Here is a 20361-nt window from a genome sequence, read left to right as displayed (position 1 = left end):
TCTTGGTTTGGTTTGATGCTTGAGATTCAGGGTCCTAACTTCTCCGTCACTCAGTGTGATTAAAAATAATGCTCCAGACTTTCAACGTGCCTCTCAGAAGAATGAACTGCAGCAGAGATACTATCTGAAGATGTTTGCACGTCCTCTCCTTTTGTGTACACTTTAACAATGTGTGCATTCACTCTGCGTCAGAAACTTAGATAAACCCCAGCTACGCTCACAGCAAACTGAGCTCTGGGCTCGTCAAACACGCCACAGAAAGCCAATGAGAAGCAGATAGTTGACTCCTTTTGGAGTCTTTTCTTTTTTCAAAACACAAACAGCTGGAACAAACAGCTTGTAATCTGTGTGAATCTGCCTCTCGTCCCCAAAAGCTTCAGCTCAGCCTGATGGCTTAGATGAAAAGTGTTTGCTTTGGCGTCAGGCTGCATTCTCGCCGCTGCGCTACACTGGATTGATTTCTTTCTGAGAGTGCAGTTTGAATTCTGCGTCTTTCATTTGCAGTCAGACGGCCCAAGCTGAAAATGATCACGGCGGAGGTGGAGCTTCATGTGGAGAGTGTCCTCCGATGTGCCTGAGAGGAGCCGCTGTGCATTAGGGGTGACAGATACGCTTTTAGGGTGACCCAAGATCATTGGAAAACTCCCAGGAAAGTGAAAATGTATGTGGCTCTAAGAGTGTTTAGTCACCAGCTCACATTAGCCGCCGCTCTTTGAAAAGATCTCGAGGGACAGCTGGCTGAGTGTCACAGGAATAAAATAAAATGATAAAAAAAGTGACATTCTGCAATGTTTTTTAATGCTAACAATATATCAAGCCTAAATGCAACACTAAGTAATTTACAAGCCCAATAACTGTTTTGTTTTTTTTATTTGTGTTGAGCGAATCCCCTGTAACTAATTTATCACAGTTATGGTGACAGATAAAGTTAAAAGCAGTGGAAAGTAATAAGACTGAATTATCTCATGAGATTTATTCTGTTCCACAGAGGAGAGCGCTCTCTCACATTTAGGAGAATAAATATACTTTGTGTCTATTGTAGCTTGATATCTTGACGTTTTGACTTCTTGTAAATTTTGTATCTATACCATAGATTGTATATAAATGGATAGACCTTCCGTGACGTCACCCATAGAGTTCCCAACCGCCATTCTGAAGACTTTACCGAGTCCAGCAGGACGTCTCCACATTGAATATTTGAAACCGGATGTAAATGTGATTGGTCCCGCCCGTCACGTGACCGCATCACGTGGACAGAGGAGGCGCTGTGATAGGGTGATTTATGCAAAACTTTAACTCGTAATATAAAATCAACAGATGATTTATGTGAAAATCAGAGTCTGGTGAAGCCAGCACGGTTATAGAAACTAGTGATGGAGACCAGAACATTCTACAATTCTACAATTCTACAATTTCATTTAGCAGACGCTTTTGTCCAGAGCGACGTACAACACAAGCAAGAATATAGACATAAGAAAGAAAGAAACCATTAGTAAATGCATCAATTGCTTCAAGTGCGATTGGTCAAGGGAGTTGCCATCAAGTTGCAGAAGAGGAGCCACTACCCCCCCCCCCCCCCTTTTTTTTTTTTTTTTTTTTTTTTTTTTTTTGTGTGTGTCAACTTAGTCAGTGTTACATAAGTGCTGGGTTTTAGAACACCTGATCTATTCTTCCCCGAACATGTGGTCGGATTAAGACCCTAGGTGTTCTCTGAACAATTGAGTCTTCAATTGTCTTTTGAAAGTAAAAAGAGACTCGGCGGAACGCACCGAGTTAGGTAGTTCGTTCCACCATTTGGGAACAACAGAGGAGAAGAGTCTGGCAAGAGATTTAGAGCCGTGCTGGGCTGGAAGCACCAGACGTCTCTCACATGCAGAGCGAAGAGGGCGTGAAGGAGAGTAGACCTGGATCAGGGAGTCCAGGTAGGCCGGAGCCGTTCTTGTAAGCGTTTTGTAAGCCAGGAGGAGAGATTTGAAATTGATCCTGGCTGCAACTGGAAGCCAATGAAGGGAGATGAACAGAGGAGTGACATGAGCTCTTTTGGGCTGGTTGAAGACCAGACGTGCTGCTGCATTCTGGATCATCTGTAGAGGTTTGACTGTGCACGCAGGGAGACCCGCCAGAAGAGAGTTGCAGTAGTCAATGCATGATATCACGAGAGCCTGAACGAGAAGCTGTGTGGCCTGTTGGGTCAGGAAGGGTCTGATCTTCCTGATGTTGTAGAGGGCATAACGACAAGACCGAGAAACTGAGGCCACGTGAACCTTAAAGGTCAGCTGGTCATCAATCATGACACCCAGGTTTCTGGCTGAGTTTGTGGGCACAAGTAGGCTCGAGTGAAGTTGGACACTGATCTGAGGCTGGACAGATGGACAAGCTGGAAAGACCATGAGTTCAGTCTTAGACAGATTTAGCTGAAGGTGGCGTTCCTTCATCCAGGTGGAGATATCAGCCAGACATGCTGATATTCGAGCTGAGACTGTGGTGTCATCAGGTGGGAAAGAGAGGAAGAGCTGAGTGTCGTCAGCATAACAGTGGTAGGAGAAGCCATGGGAGCGAATCACTGCACCAAGTGAAGTGGTGTACAGAGAGAAGAGTAAGGGGCCAAGCACCGACCCCTGAGGGACCCCTGTCGATAGGCCATGTGACCTTGACACCTCCCCTCGCCATGAAACTCTGAAAGATCTGCCTGTGAGGTAGGACTTGAACCACAACAGGACGGAACCTGAGATGCCAAGGTCAGAGAGTGAGGAGAGGAGGATTTGATGGTTCACGGTGTCAAAGGCAGCAGACAAGTCCAGCAGCAGGAGGACAGAGGACTGACCAGCAGCTCTTGCCAGCCGCAGAGATTCTGTGACTGAAAGGAGTGCAGTCTCGGTGGAGTGGTCGCATCTGAAGCCTGACTGAAATGGGTCAAGTAGGTTGTTGTTCCGCAGGTGTTCAGAGACTTGGTTACATACTGAGCGCTCCAGTAAGCTCCAGAACATGTTCTGAAACCGGGCGGTTTATATGTTTATGTGCACTCTGAAAATTGGCATTTTTGAATGGGTTCCAATAAGACCTGGGCTCTTTTTGAAACCAGCATCATCGCCCCCTGCTGGAATCTCTCCAGAATTACAGCTTTTTTGCACTTCTGCATTATCTTCATGTTTTATGAACGGAGGTTGGCGCTTGATCTATACGTTGATCGCCTATCAGTTTTGGGCAGTTCTAAGTTCCATAGCAAACAAAACTGATGTGCAAATTACACCAGTCTGTATTAACTATTTGAAGATGATAAAGCAAGCTTTTTGTTTTTTATCTTATTTAAAGAAGAAATGATGGTACAGACAGGAAAACAAAAATTTGGTAGCTCTGAGTCACACTTGGAGTCACAAAGCCCCCTTATGTAATGATTAATTTTTTGTATGTATCTAGATTAGTCAAGTTTTAATTAATTTACATACTACGTTTAAGTGTTTGATCATTAGTGGGGATTGTTTTATTTGAAAAAAAAAAATTAAAAATGGTAAAAAATTGTTAGGACATTAGGCATGAACATCATGTGTGCAGTATACAGGGAGATGAAAAGGTGAAGGTAAAAAGAAAGGTGAATCTGTAAAAAGACCAGGAGAGGGATTACCAAGAGAGTTACACAGAATGTGTCTTCATGGAAGCAATGGACAGAATCAGAGCTGAGTCGACGGTTTGCACTGAGAAGCTGTGCAGCCTGAAGTGGCTCCAGTTCACCAAACACTGGGAGATGGCAAGCAAACCCAAAGAGTTTATAATCGGAGAAAAGGAACTCATTCCAGAATGGGAAAGGGCGGATCCCCCAAGAAAAAGATTGGGAATCATGGTTATAGAGAACAGCCACATCTGGAGTTTGCAGCGCCTCCCTGTGCACGCTTGGGTTTCATGGTTCAATGTCAGGTTGTATGCCTGCCTTGTATGTGTGAATGTGACTGTTCTGAACTGGTGATTGGTCCAGGGTAACCTGCCTGGTACTACTTTCCATGAACTGATGAATAAAGCACAGATGCACAACTGTGAGAGATCGGTGATATGCTTTTTTCACCGCAACATAAAATTGCCCGATCTTCTTTTGCACATATTCTAAAAGCATGACTCTCTAATGCGAGCATTATGATGCTCAGATGGAACATTTCAAAATGCATTTGGTGGGGTTCGTACTTTCGGTTGGGGTGGTGACTGTGGTGGGGCCAGCGGGGCTCTTCGATGGTTTGGCAGGGTTATTTGCTTATTTGCTGGTCGGAAGACGATTGAGTAGCCTACTGTGTGGCTACTAAAGCTTTTTATATGTCAACTATGCACAAAAAAATGGACTACACACAAAAAAGTATTTGCATGTTGTTGCATCCTGTATTCATTTCCATGTCACACACTGTTCCATATGTTTTTACATTCCAGCTGGTTTGCATTGTTTGTCGGTGGTTGTGTTCTCCACATTGACAGGCGTCAGTATATATGATGGACTGTAGTGAGATTATTCCAAGCAAGGCAGACGTACAGATCAAGAGGTGCTCTGAGAGTGAGGTGGTGCTTCACCCTCGCTCAGCACTGACGAGGGTGGCATTAAAGGAGATGAAGGCTGTGTTTCAAGGTGGTGTTTAGCATGGACACTATCATTCTCTCTCTGCCTCCAGGGTGAGCCCTCTGTTAGAATTCAGAATGACATATAAAAACCTTGTCGATGACATATTAAACAGTTCCAGGCAGTGAGTAGAAACTACTTTATTCCCTGTGTGATTACTTTGGCTGCTCAACCAGAGATGAAACCTCAGAGCAAACACTCTAATCTGTCCACTGTCTTCCACCACCTCTGTCCGTGACATGACCTCTGTCTGAACCTGTGCATGCCACAGCCTCTGCCCGACCCGTCCTCGCCTTGCTCAGTCCCCCCCGGTGCGCCTCTTTGTCCGCTCCCCTCCCTGCAGGTCGGCGACCAGATCCTGGAGGTGAACGGCCGCAGCTTCCTGAGCATCCCGCACGACGAGGCCGTCCGGGTCCTGAAGTCGTCGCGGCACCTGATGATGACGGTGAAGGACGTGGGCCGGCTGCCGCACGCCAGGACGGTGGTGGGCGAGACCAAGTGGATCGCCAGCTCGCAGATCGCCGAGAGCTCTGCCAACAGCAGCGTGGCAGGGTGAGTTCCACCGTCGTGAAACTTTTAAAACCTTTCACATCATTTATTAACAAAAGGACAGACGGTTTCTTCTCATTCTGCAGTGGTCATTGGCTTTACATACTCCCATTCATTTAAGTGTGTTAGGGTTTGCAATTTTGTATTCATCTCATATATTTACAGCCCAGTCCTGTGCAGTTCAAGTAAATCAGCGACACAGTCAAGTCAGGACTGACCTCTCCGGGTTGCTCACAGCATTGCATGATGGATATTGTCAATTTGCTCCATAGGTAAACTGACTATATGTGCCAAAGACCTTTATTAATGGCAGTTGACATATTATCCCCGGCCCTGCATTGGAATATGTGAAGGTCAGACAATACGTCTTTTTTTTTGGACGTCAGCCACCAGCTGTGAACAGAAGTGGACACTGCTGACTGTGCTTTACCGATAATGATAATCATTCCTGTACAATTGATTTATGCATTAATAAATGTGGTGGCTCATTATGTTTTACAGTGAGGGACTGAATTTATGTTGAAAAGAAAGAGACAAGCGTTGACACGCGTGTCGTTTGTCAGTAGAAGATCCAGAAGACAGTTTATTCCTCTTCTGTTTTCATCTATCATTCTTCGATGCAGATGAGGGAATACAGAAAAAGACAGGGAGATTCCACCAGTCCATCACGGACACCGTCTCATACTCACCTATGGGCCGGTAACACACATGCATGATTTTTGACTGTGGAAACAAACCGAAGTACCTGGAAAAGCCCAGTCATGCACATGGAGACCGTGCCAGTATCAGGTCAGAGAAAAGTCAAGCTGTAAGTCATTTAAAGAGTCTCATGTCAAGTCAGTGGAAAATCAAGGATCGATTCAGTGAGTTGTCAAGTTTTGAGACATTACAATTGAGAATTCAACTAATTGAAAGAGCTAATTCACTGAAAGGTTGAGTGATTTAAAAATTAAGTCCAAAGTCATTGGACAAAGACTCACAAAAGTTACTTCAGACGTGCTAATTCTTCACAAGGGCCACACAGTATGTTGCGTTTTTAAAGTTATCACGGTTTCAAATTGTATTTATCACTAATGTCTGAACTGTGATCTGTGGTTTCCATGGAGTGCATTCATGTTCTGCAAATTTGAAATTACAGAATCCTAAAATATAGAGATTAACTATGGTTAATGTTGTGATTAACTCATATGTATTGGAGTGGCAAAGTGAACACTTACATTTGAAAGAAAAAATCTGAAGGCACAAAGGCATGAATATCGTCTACCTATTTGTATTTAGAAGCAACAATTATCAAACATGTTTTAGTTCAGGTTCCACAAACGGTCCAGTTTCATCTTGAATGGGCCAAACCAATGAACTAGGCTATGATAACCTTTAATTTTTAACTTTAAAGATTTTCTTTGTTGTAGCGCAGAGTGTATGTGATAAAAAGGTCAATATTTTCACATAAAACAAACAGTTTCAATATAAACAGTGAAACTTTCTGGTGGAAAATATCAAAATGAAATGTTCAAAAAAAAAAAAAAAACTTCACAATCTCCACAAATCTTGCAGACAAAAAGAAATCCAAGCCCAGACTCAAACCAAGGTCTTTCCTGTTGACAAACACAACAGATTGTGAAGCCTCACCTCAAAACTGCAACCAGACGATCAAGAAATATGAGTCGCAAGAAATGCTGAGCTACAAGGTGATCTGATATAAATACTAAATTCAGCAATGCACCATTTGGAAATCAGATGAATCAATGTACAGTAATGAGATGTTGTAAAAACACAAGTTTCAAATCTTTAGGTTCGTGTCACATCAGGGAAAGTAAAGCTGCCAGCTTTGGTAATCCAAATTAGGAAAGAAAACGAGCTGCAGAGCAAAGACTGTCCAGATGGATTAATGGGAGCAGAGAGCAACACCCTGTTCTTCTTCCACCTGGAACCATCTGGGCTCACATGGCGGGCCTGCTGCTGGTCCAGCTCCTCTGGTCCTCCACCCCATCGTCTCCACAGAGCGCATACAGCCGCGCTAACGCCGACGGAAATGGCAGACCAGTGTTCTCATCAGATCAGTATCACAGAGCATCGAGCCCAACCAGGTACTCAGTATTTACATCCACACACACCGCATGTCTGCTGCAGCCTCCCCGGAGACGACTGCTCCTGTTTTCCACCAGCTCCACCGCTCAGAGGCGGAGACGGAGATGGATGTTGTTCCTGAAGTCTTCATTAGTTTCACTCCGCTGTCTCCCTGTAAGAACATGAAGACATCGCTCAGACAACTGCCAGAGTTTTCTGTCTGTGTGTGTGTGTCTGTGAGACTTTTAAACAGCTGATTTCACCACATCTACTCAAATACATGGTCATAATTTCCACAGAGTAAAGGATTTAATTTCACAATTTTGCCAGCACATGAAGAGAAAAGGCTGAGCTGAGTTTGAGGAGGCAGGCACGACTGTAAGGTGTATCAAATCTGGAAGATTCTTCGTCCTTCTTTTCATTCACACTTCACTGATTAATGAGGAATTGTTTCACCTCCTGTGAAAACAGGATGAGCTCCAAAACATAGAGGAAATTAGGAATCGGGTGTTATATGACGTAAGGAACGCCAGCAAGCGTTGAGACGAGAGAGGAGGAGCTATGTCTAAGTTTGAAGAGTCTTTAATATCCGAGCCGTGCTACATGCTAAAGAGCTTCAGGCTCACACACCAGCGACGTACATGTTAAACATGATCAAAGTGTGACTGATGCACTCAAGACTGTTGGAAGTATACAGTGGTGTGACACAGTGTTTGCCCCCATCGCTGATTTCTTATTTGTTTGCATGTTTGTCACACCCAAGTGTTTCAGATCATCAAACATATTTCAATATAAGCGAAAGACAACACCAGTAAACACAAAATGCAGTTTTAAAATTAAGGTTTTTTTAATATTAAGGGAGAAAAAATCCTAACCTACATGGCCCTGTGTTAAAAAATGTGGACTGATGAGACAAAAGAACATCATACTAACAGTAAAATATGGTGGTAATGTGGTGGTCTGGGGCTGTTCTGCTGCTTCAGGACCTGGAAGACTTGTTGTGATAAATGGAACCATGAATTCTGCTGTCTATCAATAAATCCTGAGAGAGAACGTCCGGCCATCCGTTCATGACCTCAAGCTGAAGTGAACTTGGGTTCTGCAGCTGAGCGACAATCCAAAACACAGCAGCAACTTTGGAGTCAAAGTCCTGTCCTGAACCCGACTGAGATGCTCCAAAACCCAACACTGTGGCAGAATCACACCAACTCTGCAAAGATGGCTGGACCAAAATTCCTCCACAGTGCATTAAAAGACTCATTACAAGTTATCTCAAACACTTGATCGCAATTGTTGCTGCTGAGGGAGGATCAAGCGGTTATTAGGTTTAGGGGGAAATCACTTTTTCACACAGGGATGTAGGTTAGAATGTTTTTTTCCTTAATAATGGAAAAACAACTTAAAAAATACCATACATTCTGTGTTAACTTGTATGGTCTTTGCCTTATATTTAAATTTATGTGATGATCTGAAAAAACAAATTCAGGAATCAGGAAGACAAACACTTTTTCACACCACACTACATGCAGGGTAGACAAACTGCAGCGTTGGTTCAAAGCCTTTACATATTGTTTGCATATTGTAGAATAAATTAGAGTTCATAGCATTCAGTAAATAATTGCATTTGTACATGATATCAACAAGTAGCTAAAGGTAAGTACTAATCCCCACCAATACCATAGTAATTTAGCAGTAATGTGGTGAAATAGTGTAAGGTTTTTGCAGTAGCATTGTATATGGTCTCTCAATAATCCAGTTTGTATGGCTAAAAGAGTCAAAGAGCTCATTTAAACTTTACAAACTGTTCTGATAAAATAATGAGCAATTAAAAATGTTTTAAATGTAGCCTCAATCAATGAGTATGACTAAGATTTTTTTCCACCCAATGGCAAACTGCAAAAAACCTGTTAAAAAGCTTTAGAATCCAAGAAATTATTAAATTATTGACTGCATACAGTATTTTGAGAGTTTTTATTTTTATTTTTTTTAAACGCAACTTCAGTAAAATCAAACATAACAATGTATTACGTTAATGGTAAAATGCTATTATGATGATGGATATGAATATCTCAGTACACTAGTGTAAAGTTATTACATTATGAGCTTTACTGCCAAGCTTACTATATCATTGGATTGCATTTTGGGCTAATATCATTACAAGAAGCTGGGCCGGGTCTACGCAGGGGCAAGAGGGGGCCTGGCCCCCTCAAATAAATGTTGTGCCCCCTCAAACTAAATCCCCCAAAATATATTAGCACGAGCACACACCGCACCATCCTCGCTCCGGCGCTACATGTGGAAGGCCCCCCCCCCCCCCCTCGCTGAACGCACATTTGTGCCTCCCCATACACTTGGTATGCCCCCACTGAGACGAATGTCTGGCGATGGGTCTGCAGTGACCAACTGCTACTCTGCACGTCAATGGTGGATTGGCTATTTCAGCACCGGACAGCGCCTTGGATTTATTGGTAAACAACAACCCACTGTTAAACTTCACCACAACAGTCAATTGGCTATATCAGCAGCATGGACAGCAATTGGAATTCATCAATGACTAGAGACCCACTGTTAATCTTGACCAAAACGCTGCGTTTCAGTATTTCAGCACCATGGACAGTGCCTTGGAGTAAACTTGAAAGAGCGACCCACTGATTTTCTGCACCACAACGGTGTATCAGCTATTTCAGCACCATTGACAGCGTCTTGGATTTTTACCGATAAAGTGACCAACTGATACTCTGCAGCACAATGCTGGATTGGCTATTTCAGCACAATGGACAGTGCCTTGGAATTTTCATGTAAGACTGACCGGCTGATAATCTGCACTACAATGGTGGATGGGCTGTTTTAGCACCATGGACAGCGCCTTGGATTTATCTGTAAACAGTGACTTAATATTAATCTTTACCAAAACAGTCAATTGGCTATATCAGCATCATGGACAGCAAATTGGAATTCATCAATGAATCAAGACTGAAAATTAATCTTTACCAAAATGGTGGGTTTGGGTATTTCAGCACCATGGACAGCGCCTTATTTTTATTGGTAAACAGCGACCCACTGTTAAACTTCACCATAACAGTCAATTGGCTATATCAGCAGCATGGACAGCAATTGGAATTCATCAATGAATAGAGACCCACTTTTAATCTTGACCAAAACGGTTGGTTTGGGTATTTCAGCACCATGGACAGCAAATTGGAATTCATCAATGAATCGAGACTGACAAATAATCTTTACCAAATCCGTGGGTTGGCTATTTCAGCACCATGGACAGTGCCTTGAAAACATTTTGAAAGAGTGAACTACTGATATTCTGCACCACAATGGTGGATTAGCTATTTTAACAGCATGGACAGCGCTTTCGATTTTTAATGATACAGTGACCCAGGGCCAGGTCTACGCAGGGGCAAGAGGGGGCCAGGCTAGCTGAACACACATTTGTGCCCCTCCCCATACACTTGATATGCCCCTCCTGAGACGAATGTCTGGCGACGGGTCTGACAAGAAGGTATATTTTTAACCACAATTTGACCCCATCTTTATATATTTCTTTTGCTGGAGGTCACTTGTATTTATTTCCATTTCTATGTGGTAAAAACCTGAATGCATGTGACATAAATGAATACATGCTCAGGGTTTAAGAATACTCCTTACTCTCTACGACACTCTTTGCTGTACTCTTGATGCGGTCGCCATGACGATGTCTCCAGAGTGTGGATGCTCGTCTTCAATTAAGTGGATTAAAAGAAAATGTGAGAGTACATCAAATGAATCAGTTCCCAAACAGCTCAGCAGACTATTTGTGGCTAAATAAAGTCTGAATAAACCTCCAAATGTATCTGCTGGTTCATTTCATTCATTCATTTCCTTTATTTGTTTCGGAGGGACACTGCGCATTAATAAACATTATGTATAAAAAATAAATGCAAATGCACCCGAGTTAGCCAAAAGGCTAGTTTGCATCGGCTGTCCCCCCTGCCAGAACTAAAAGGCCAGTGCCTGGTGGGGAAGAGATAAAAATTATAAACACTATACAAATGCAAAGTGCAAAATATCATACAGATCAACGATAAAAATACAGAATATACATAAAATAAACAGCTATATGCATAGTATCATACTATGTGACCCAAACTCATGCTCATTCTCGCTAAAAACATATAAATAATGTACTCATTAGTACATAAATTTTTAAAAGAACATATATTCATTCGGTTACAGTCATATTCAGTGCTCAAGATCAGAGAAAAGGAAGACCAACGGCTGTAGAATTCAATGTTCACAACTTTGACTATCAATTAGCCAATTCTTGAGTTTGTTTTTAAAGGAGATGTATGAGCTGGATTCTCTGATGCTTTGTGGGATCTTATTCCACTCTTGAGCTGTCTTGTAGGAGAACACAGACTGTCCAAATGAACTCCTTAGGAGAGGAATTTTGCAGTCACCTCTGAATGCTCCTCTAGTTCCAGTCGTTGGGGATCGAAAATGTATTAAGTCACAAAGCGGAGGCGGTGCAGAGCGCTGACGTATCCGAAACATTAGAGAACAGTTTTTAAAGATAATGAGATTTTCCCAACTTAACAGTCTGTATTTTTTTAACATAGCGCAGTGATGGTATGCTCTAGGTTTTTTATCCAAGACTTTGAGAGCTTGTTTATATAGAGACATGACCGGCTTTAAGGTAGTCCTGTTAGCAGTAAACCAAGTGGATAAGCAATAGTTTATATGGGATAAAATAAGAGAAAACATGTACATTTTTGCAGCTTTGGTAGTCATGTGATTTCTAAGATGACGAAAATTTGCCAAAGCAGACCTTACATTTCTACAGATCTTGGAGACATGATTTTTAAATGTGAGATTACAGTCAATCATGATGCCTAAGTATTTGCATTCCTTCACTATTTGTATTCTCTGTCCAGCAAATAACACTTCAGGTTCTTCGTATACTTTTTTTGTTTTATCGAAGAACATAGCAACTGTTTTAGTAGTGTTAAGTTGTAGGCAGCAGTTGTTCAGCCACTCACTTACGGTGAGCATGGTGTTTGTAAGTAGTGTAGCAGCTTCTCTGTGGTTTTTACCTTTTGCAAAAATGACTGTGTCGTCCGCATACATGAGTACTTCACAGCCCTGGCACGCGGACGGCAGGTCATTGATGTAAAGACTAAAAAGGATTGGGCCTAAGACTGATCCCTGTGGAACACCAGACATAAGGATTTTATAGCTGGACATTGAGTTATGGATTTTCACACACTGAGTTCGATTGGAGAGATATGATTTAAACCAAGTGGATGTGGATATAGAGAAATTGAATTGACTTAATTTAGCCAGTAAGACATTATGATTGACTGTATCAAACGCTGGTGGCTCTTATAATGTTATCGAACTAAACATATTCAGTCTTGAGGAGATCGCGGAGTCCTAAAACTCTGTTTCTGCCAACCGAGCTCAAGATTTCTAAATCACTCCATCATTTGAGTTTCAGGCAAAGAGAATCAATTTGAAAAAGGCTCCTTAAAACCAAAAGATCTTAATCCAGAATATGAAAAAAAAAACAGATTTCATCTAAAATCTTAGTTACGAAGAGAGGACAAACCACAGTTTATCAATGAATATTCAGGGAAAGGTTTTTTAGAAAAATGTTGTCTGGACAGATGGCCTAAAGACAGACTTTCTGTTTATGTAACCATTGTTCTTGTGTATTGTGTCTGCATTCTGTTGATTTGAAGAAAGGCATCTCATGAATATCTGACAGTTTAGGCGTCTGGAAGCAGAGTGAAAACAGCATCAAGGTTTATACTCCAGTCCAAACTTCATAAACTCATACTTGTCCTTGAATCCAGATGAAAACAAAGTAGTTATTGTAATACCACACAAGATATTCATCAAAGTTGTTAATGAGAGTAAGTGAACTCCTCTGTTTATAATTCCAGTAAAGCACACATAGTCAGGAGACAATCTGGTGTGAAAGTGGATCCAATGAAAAACAGTAATAACACAACTACAAGAGACCTGTTTTTGACATTTCACTGGATTTTTCACTGAAAAGTTTCATTAAAACTGGTTTCATTGTTTGGTTTTGCAAAAATACAGACATTTCCATCACGTGTACTCGTTGACTCAAAACCAAAATGTGCTCTACACAAGTACGGTGGAGGTTGCGTCACAGTGTGAGGTTACTGAGACAGGTTTCCATCATCAAGAGAAAAAAATAATTCTCAAATGTATCCAGGTGATCCGATATGATAACGTGATAACAGCTGAAGCTTGGTAGAAATCAAGCTCAAAAGCAAGAAAATCCTGCTTTGGGTTCAGCCCAGTAAGATCCAGTCTGTCAAATAGAAATGCTGCGAAGTGGCGTCAGGAAAGCCATTCGTGGCAGACATGATAAGCATATGGATGGAGTGAAATCACACAAAAACGATCAGCAGCATTGAATCCAGTGATTCACCTGTCCTACCCCAAGGAATGCATGGAGTTTTAATGCATTTCTTTATGCTGTGTCATTCAGCGTAAACCAAATGGGGGACTAGCTATCCAATTCGGGGTCACAGAGGTTTGAGACAAGCTGTAAAATGAGAGAAATTCCTCAAACCTCTTGTTGCTTGAAGGAGTTTTTCCACAAATCTCAGCAAATTGATGCAACTTTCATGTAGCTGCTTCTTCTAGTGTTAGATGGAGGTACATTTCTATTGAGGAAAAAAAAGACATTGTTTTGGTTAAAGGTCGCTTTCATAAAAAAAAAAAAAAAAAAAAAAAAAAAGTGCTGTTTGAAATATAATCTGATGTTTTTTGGCCCATTCCTGTCAGAATAGTTCCAAAGGTACACGCTGACCTTTTCTCTCGTTCACACAGGTCAGTCTCCATGCATGTGTTCATAAATTGAAGAAGCAGTGACCATCATAGTGGGTCAGGCAGTCAACTTCAGACTCCATATGTTTGGTAAAGTTTCAGTCACTTGTATTATTCCTAAAAATTAGCATATTTGAAGTGGGCGAGATTAAAGCGCTGTTCACGTTCAGAGTTTTATAAAATGTCTTTAAGCCTGACTATTATCCCACATCACAAAGGCTCCATCCAGAGAGGAGACATTTAAAAATCTGTAGGAACAAAGAGAACCGGATCTGGTCTCCGAAGTCCGGCGGGTTAATTGAATTGAAATCCCAAAACAAGGTTTTACAGGCTGATATGTTTTTCACGCGCTGCAGCAGGTGGGACTGCGGCATTTCTGAGGCTCCTGTTTAATTCGGCGGCCTTTGTTTTTTCGGGCCCCTGAGGTGGCTCTTTGAGCTGTCACATTTGCTGGTGGATTTAGAGGCTTTTCTGTTCTGCGGGCGCCGGAGGATGTGAAGACATCGACTGGAGCCATTTCGCACCGGCAGGAATACAGGGCGGGAAAAATGACACGTTTCAACATCTTTTCATGTATTTTCTCCGGAGAGGGAGAGCGTTGGTGGGTTTTTTTTTTTTTCCCCTCCATGACATGCATTGTGGTATCTGTGCTTTAAATTTCCTGAAAAGCCTGGCTGGGAGACATGCACGCCTCACATTTCCTCTGAAACCGTCTTTCTGAAAAGCAGCTCCTGCCACGTCTCTCAGGACCGGAGAAATCCGTGACGATGACTTAGAAATCCCGAGTACTGTTTATCAGCCTGTGATAGATTCAAAATATATTCCAAACGGGATGAAAAGCTGCCAGTGACGATGCTTTCAAATCTCCTTTTCCCTTCATGAGCTCTGAAATGTCTGCGCACGTGCGTGTGCATGTGAGTGAAAGTGGACAGCAGGTTGGGAAGAAAACGCAGGAAATGAGCTTTAATTTTCTCAACGTTTGCTACAATATAAAACCTGTCGTCTTCCTCTTCATTTGACATCAATTCACTCGTCAGATGAAGAACAAACATGCATTTAAGGCCAGTTTGGACCAACGTGAAGAATTTGATAATGAAGTCGTTTGCTCTGCGTAGCCTGGTTTAATGGGGACGACACATGGCTACAGTTACCTCAGACAAATATTGTCATTGTAAATCTACTTGTGCATTGAACGAATTATGTTTTCCCTCATTTCCACGGAGTCTCTTCCAAAAAAACCCTCTAATGGAAAGTTGAAAATGTGCATCTTCAGTGGCTCCGTGCACCGTCGTCATGTAAACACCTGAAAATCCTGCAAGATGCTGAAGTGAGATCGTGATAAGTTTGTTAGATTTCCATCCGCAACGCAGACTGAAGGTGTTAATACTGCTGACATGAAGAAATAATAGTTTTAGGAATTTGTGTGGAATCTCCTTAATGCATTAAATCAACCAGTTAAAATAAAGGAGGTAATTTTGTTATTGCTCTCGTTTTTCTTCATGTTTTATTCCGGCCATGCGTCACCTGTGGGCCCATTTCCTTTGTGATCAGCTGTGTTTGATCACTTATCCGTTAACGTGAGCGGTCCGGGACGGCAGTGCACGAGGGCTATAATTGCGTGCACATATTAAAATCTGTGTCCCTCTGTGAGTAATTTATCCTCTTCATGTGTTTCTCTGCAGCTTCTCTGTGGACCAAGGAGCCTCTGCAGCAGGAAAGGTGAGAGTCACAAGCAATTTCCTCTTCCTCTGTGTGTGTGTGTGTGTGTGTGTGTGTGTGTGTGTGTGTGTGTGTGTGTGTGTGTGTGTGTGTGTGTGTGTGTGTGTGTGTGTGTGTGTGTGTGCAGTGCTTCTCAAAGGGCACGATTATCTCCCTCCCTGTCCAATTTTCTGCTAATGGCACCGCTGCCCCGGAGAACGCTGCGTAAAAAGAGACGACACAGATGCCACCAGTCACTCCCGTCTCAACGCTTTCAGCTTTTAATTAGGGGACGAACTGTCAAGTCCCACCTTCTATCTATCAGACGCCGGCTTTTATGTCGCCACTTGTCACTGTGTCACAAGTCCACAAACAACAACAACAAAACGGTCCGTTTGAATCCGAAAAGCTGCGACGACGCCCGATTATTGACCAGCAGCCAGAAGGTTTCCTGAACAGCTTTGTTCTTCGTGTCCTGTTGCCTTGGCTGGACCATTCCATGTCCAGAAAAGTCAAAGAACTGTACCTCAAAGTAGAGGAATAGACGTTTGTGCATCATGATGCACAAATGATGATACAACATGTGTGTCATGCAATGTCTAAAAGAAAATAATATTAAATAATCGAGAGAAAATACAATGTATTGTTCATTCAGACCCTTTGTTCGAGTCTGTCGCAGCCTCCTCCTCCAGGTCTCTCCACTTCTAATTAATTTCAGTGGGCATAATTAGGGCAAGCGTTCATGTACAGTAGATAAAGTGTCACAGTGTCTGCTGACTGTGAAAACCAGGTCTCAAGAATAGTTCATACTGTAATTAAAGAGAGACAGGATAGATCAGGGGCGTCAAGCATAAGGCCCGTGGGCCAGAAACGGCCCTCAAGAGGCTCCGATCCGGCCAAGCAGATTGTGAAATTTCAAAGGAAACAGTGATTTTTGAAAATAAAGTTCATTATTTTCATACGAGTTGGGTTTTTCAGTGATTTTGTTGAATTTTATGACATCCTCCAGTCTGGAAACTCTTCAAAAATAGAAAGTAGATCCGCCCTCTCCCCTCTGCTCTCCGCGTTTCTCTACTTTATGTTGAGAATCACTGCTTTCATCCCGAGCTAAAAGTAGCAGCAGGCGAGTCAAGGTTTTCCGGGATGTCCTGGTCTGGCCTGATGACATTTTGTCGCTTGTCGACAATCCTGAATGGGCTCGAGGAAATGTGCTCCCTTTTAAAAGCTAATATCAGTTAGGAAAGGTCTCCTTCTCTGAGAGACATGGTGCAGACAGATCTTTTGGAAAGCTATGTATCGGAGACGGGGACGTATTCCTCTTCTTTCTAGTCTGCTGAAATATGCAGTGATAAGTTTTGCCTTTTCACTTGAAAACGTCGTGTAAACAGAGTCTTTTCTAAAAGGAGCACTGTGGATTTTATGAATGGATTTTTTTACGAACATCTAATATTTACAGTGATCACCACCTTACAATAAAACCAGAAATCAAATCGAGTTCTGTGTCATTACCCTGCCTCAGCAGACTGACCTTTATTCTCTCACCATAAAGTCCACTGTTGACTTTCACTGTGACTTTGCAAACCAATGAGAGAGAGAGCAAGAGAAAGAGAGAGAGAGAGCAGCAAGGAAAGAAGAAGAAAGTTGAAGGAGACAGCAGCTGTCGGCAGTGAAAGAGAGCGGGAGGAGGAAGGTGAGGGGGGAGCTCACCTTTCATTACGGAGGCTCTGATGGACAGGCCTTTCTTGACAGAGCACAGAGGCCATGTTGGAGTAGGAGGACAGAAAGAGAAAGATGGCTGGAAATGGAGGCGGTGGAGGTTATTTTGAGCAGAGAGGGAGCACGTTTCCTCCAGACTGGAGCCCAAAGAGGGTTTAGAACTAATTTAGAGACTTAGTTGGGACCTGTTAGCTGTACGACACACTGCGGCTGTGCACTGCAGCGGTGTGATTATTTGTCTTGTGTCATAGATTTGCTTTGCAGACTGGAAAGCTGAGATGCATTGTTTTGGGAATAAGAGACTAAGTAGGAGCACTGAGCGAGACATTTTTTTGCCCAAATGCTGCAGTGTTTCCTCCATCCAATCTACCTCAACGAGAAATAAATGAGACATTAGTTTGCCCATCAGTGTCCTCATCTCAACTCCTGCTTTAATCTGAGTGGTTTATGATTAAAGTTAGGAAAGACTTCAAGCACCTCCATTGCATTTCTTTACTTTCTGTTTGTGTTTTAACTTACTATTCCTGGAGGTATTGACCATAATGACTGTCCTTGGATTCACAACATAAGTTCCAGGTGTGTAGAAGCAGGGAGACGTATAAAACATGTGGATGACTTTCATCAAGTCGTCATCGGCAGACGTCAATGCACCCTCCAGTTTTATTTTCCAGCAAGTGCAGATATTTGCATTCAAATGTATGGTATAAAGTGGAAATATTCTGACAAAAACCTGAAAAATCTGAGTATTTGTACTATTTTCCCCACCTCTGCCTGGTGTTCTTGGTTCCTATCAGGACGAATGAGGTGTAGAACGGTTGGAGCCATTCGGCTGTAAATCCTCCCAGAGTCATTTCCTGGTTCCTACTGTCATTTAGGTCGAACTATGAATTTTATTCAGAAAAATGTCTTGTACTTGAGAGTCAGATGTAAATTGCACGCTGAACCTTCCTCCATTCATCCATTCATCTGTCCATTTAACTCAAACTTGTACAGAATCCATCAGATCCGTTTCAACACTAGAGATTTATTTGACCCTGTTCGACGCATCGTTTTTGCTTTTCAGAAAAATTTCACATTTTGAAAATTATGTTTGTTTATGCAGAAATGGAGAAAAAAATGGCTCGTGATGCATAAGTCGTCGTTTTTAGTTTCTATAATGAAACCACACACACGTGCAGTGGATAACAATATGCTATAAACAATAACAATAGGAGAACACGGACATTCAATAAAACTACCAAGACCCAGCAAAATATGGACGGGGAGTCATGACAGTCTTAATTTCACCTTTATTTTCTCACTGCTTGCGTTAGAACTCGATGTCATCTACAGTTGACGACACACACACCTATACTCTCGCTTCTGTTTGTCCATCCTCCAGATGAAGAGCAACGACTGAATAAGACCTAAGTTTATGACCGTCTGAATCTACTGCAGATGTTGTAATTTCCTGTTGTGCACAGTTTTCGTGAGTTTATTGGATTTATCAGACATATCAGTCAAACCATCGCAGTTCCATTGGCTCATAAAGAAATAATACTAGTAAAAAGATAAAAGAGAGAAAAAAAATACTAGTAGTCAGTAGACTGTACTAGAAACAGTGGATTACTGTATTAAAGGGCTTTTCCTGGTGAATTCTCTGAGAAATGTTTATTTTTCTCAAACGACATCTGAAGGGCTCCGTTCCTGACGAGAAGCCTTTCAGATTGTTTACTTGGCTTTCCTGGATTTGTTCGGCGGTCTGCTGTGAAATTGAGGTGACGTGACAGGAGTCCCAGGTTGCACTGGGGGTCTTTGATGGTGCGGTCCTGACTGGTGTCTTCGCGAGCGGAGCTGGCAGAACACCTGTGCTGTTACAAGTTCTCACATCTCCCCGTTCGGCGGCCGCGTATCGCTGCCAAGCACAAATGCTGCGAAAGCTCGGAATTTCATTCAGCGGGTTTCTCGAAAGCTCTTCCAAGGTTGCACACATACCTTCACACTTCTGTTTTGTGACTATGCAGCGAACGCTCGCTCCACTAATCACAGCATTTGAAGATTATAGTTGGTCTCAGGCACATTTAATTGTTGTTTTTAACCACCGTATAGCAGAATTTTGCTCTGCTACCGAGCCAGGAGAGCCACACAGGTGATAAAACACTCCGGTGCTCACAACCATATGGGATCAACGTATATTAGGCCTGGAAACGCAGACCGTGGCATTCCTATTGTCAAATTCACTCTTGACGTTCGCTTTATCTGTTGTGTTGTCATCTCAGTGGTTGCTATCACATTAAACTCCTGTTTAATGAGGAGGAGCACCTTATTGATCCAGTTGGATGAAGGATGTGGAAGCAGAGGATGGCTCAGTACGCTCAAACAGACATTAGCTTCCCTTTCTGAGAGCTGTCTGCAGCTCGCTCGGTGTGTGGTTTTCTGTAAGTTGATGTGTAAAACATGTTCAGACTGCTAAAGCAGAGTCAATGTTTTCTCTATTTTCTTCTGTTTTTCTATAAATAAAGCAGCATCGGTTCTTTTTTTAGGATGTAAGTAGCAGCTAATGAAATTCTATAACTAGTATCAACTAAAAGCATTCAAGAAAAAAATAATTTCATTGGAAATAACTGTCCTCAGAGCAGCGGACGCCAGGAATCTCTGCAGAATTACCTGATGATTGCAGCTGTGGCAGTTATCGAGGAGTTTAAACCCTCCCCGCTGCCCTTCACATGCACCCGTCCTTGAAACCCGACAGATTATACTCTGATACTTTCCTCCGCTGTCGTTTAAGCGTCCGCTGCAGGTCATTATGGGTGTGGTCCCTGGCGGCTTGAGGCATGCTGCGTTCTCGTCCTGTAGCTCGACCTTGATGAAATTCCTGTTATTTGATGAAAGTGGTACCTCTTGAT

General features: G+C 42.4%; 1 protein-coding gene across 3 annotated transcripts in view; it reads left to right on the top strand.

Moving 5' to 3' along the window:
- whrna (whirlin a) overlaps positions 1–20361 on the top strand; it is a 187763-nt gene that overhangs the window by 125537 nt on the left and 41865 nt on the right. For 2 of the 3 annotated variants that reach the window (XM_030084695.1, XM_030084693.1), the window contains exons 4-5: positions 4938–5146; positions 15745–15781. The exons of the other annotated variant lie outside the window; for it this stretch is intronic. In XM_030084695.1, the coding sequence (XP_029940555.1) occupies positions 4938–5146; positions 15745–15781 (246 nt within the window). The remainder of the gene's footprint in view (positions 1–4937; positions 5147–15744; positions 15782–20361) is intronic. 3 annotated transcript variants of the gene reach the window in all.

The sequence above is a fragment of the Salarias fasciatus genome, assembly GCF_902148845.1.
Source record: "Salarias fasciatus chromosome 7 unlocalized genomic scaffold, fSalaFa1.1 super_scaffold_4, whole genome shotgun sequence".
Lineage (NCBI taxonomy): Eukaryota > Metazoa > Chordata > Actinopteri > Blenniiformes > Blenniidae > Salarias > Salarias fasciatus.
This window is presented reverse-complemented; position numbering and strand designations above follow the sequence as displayed.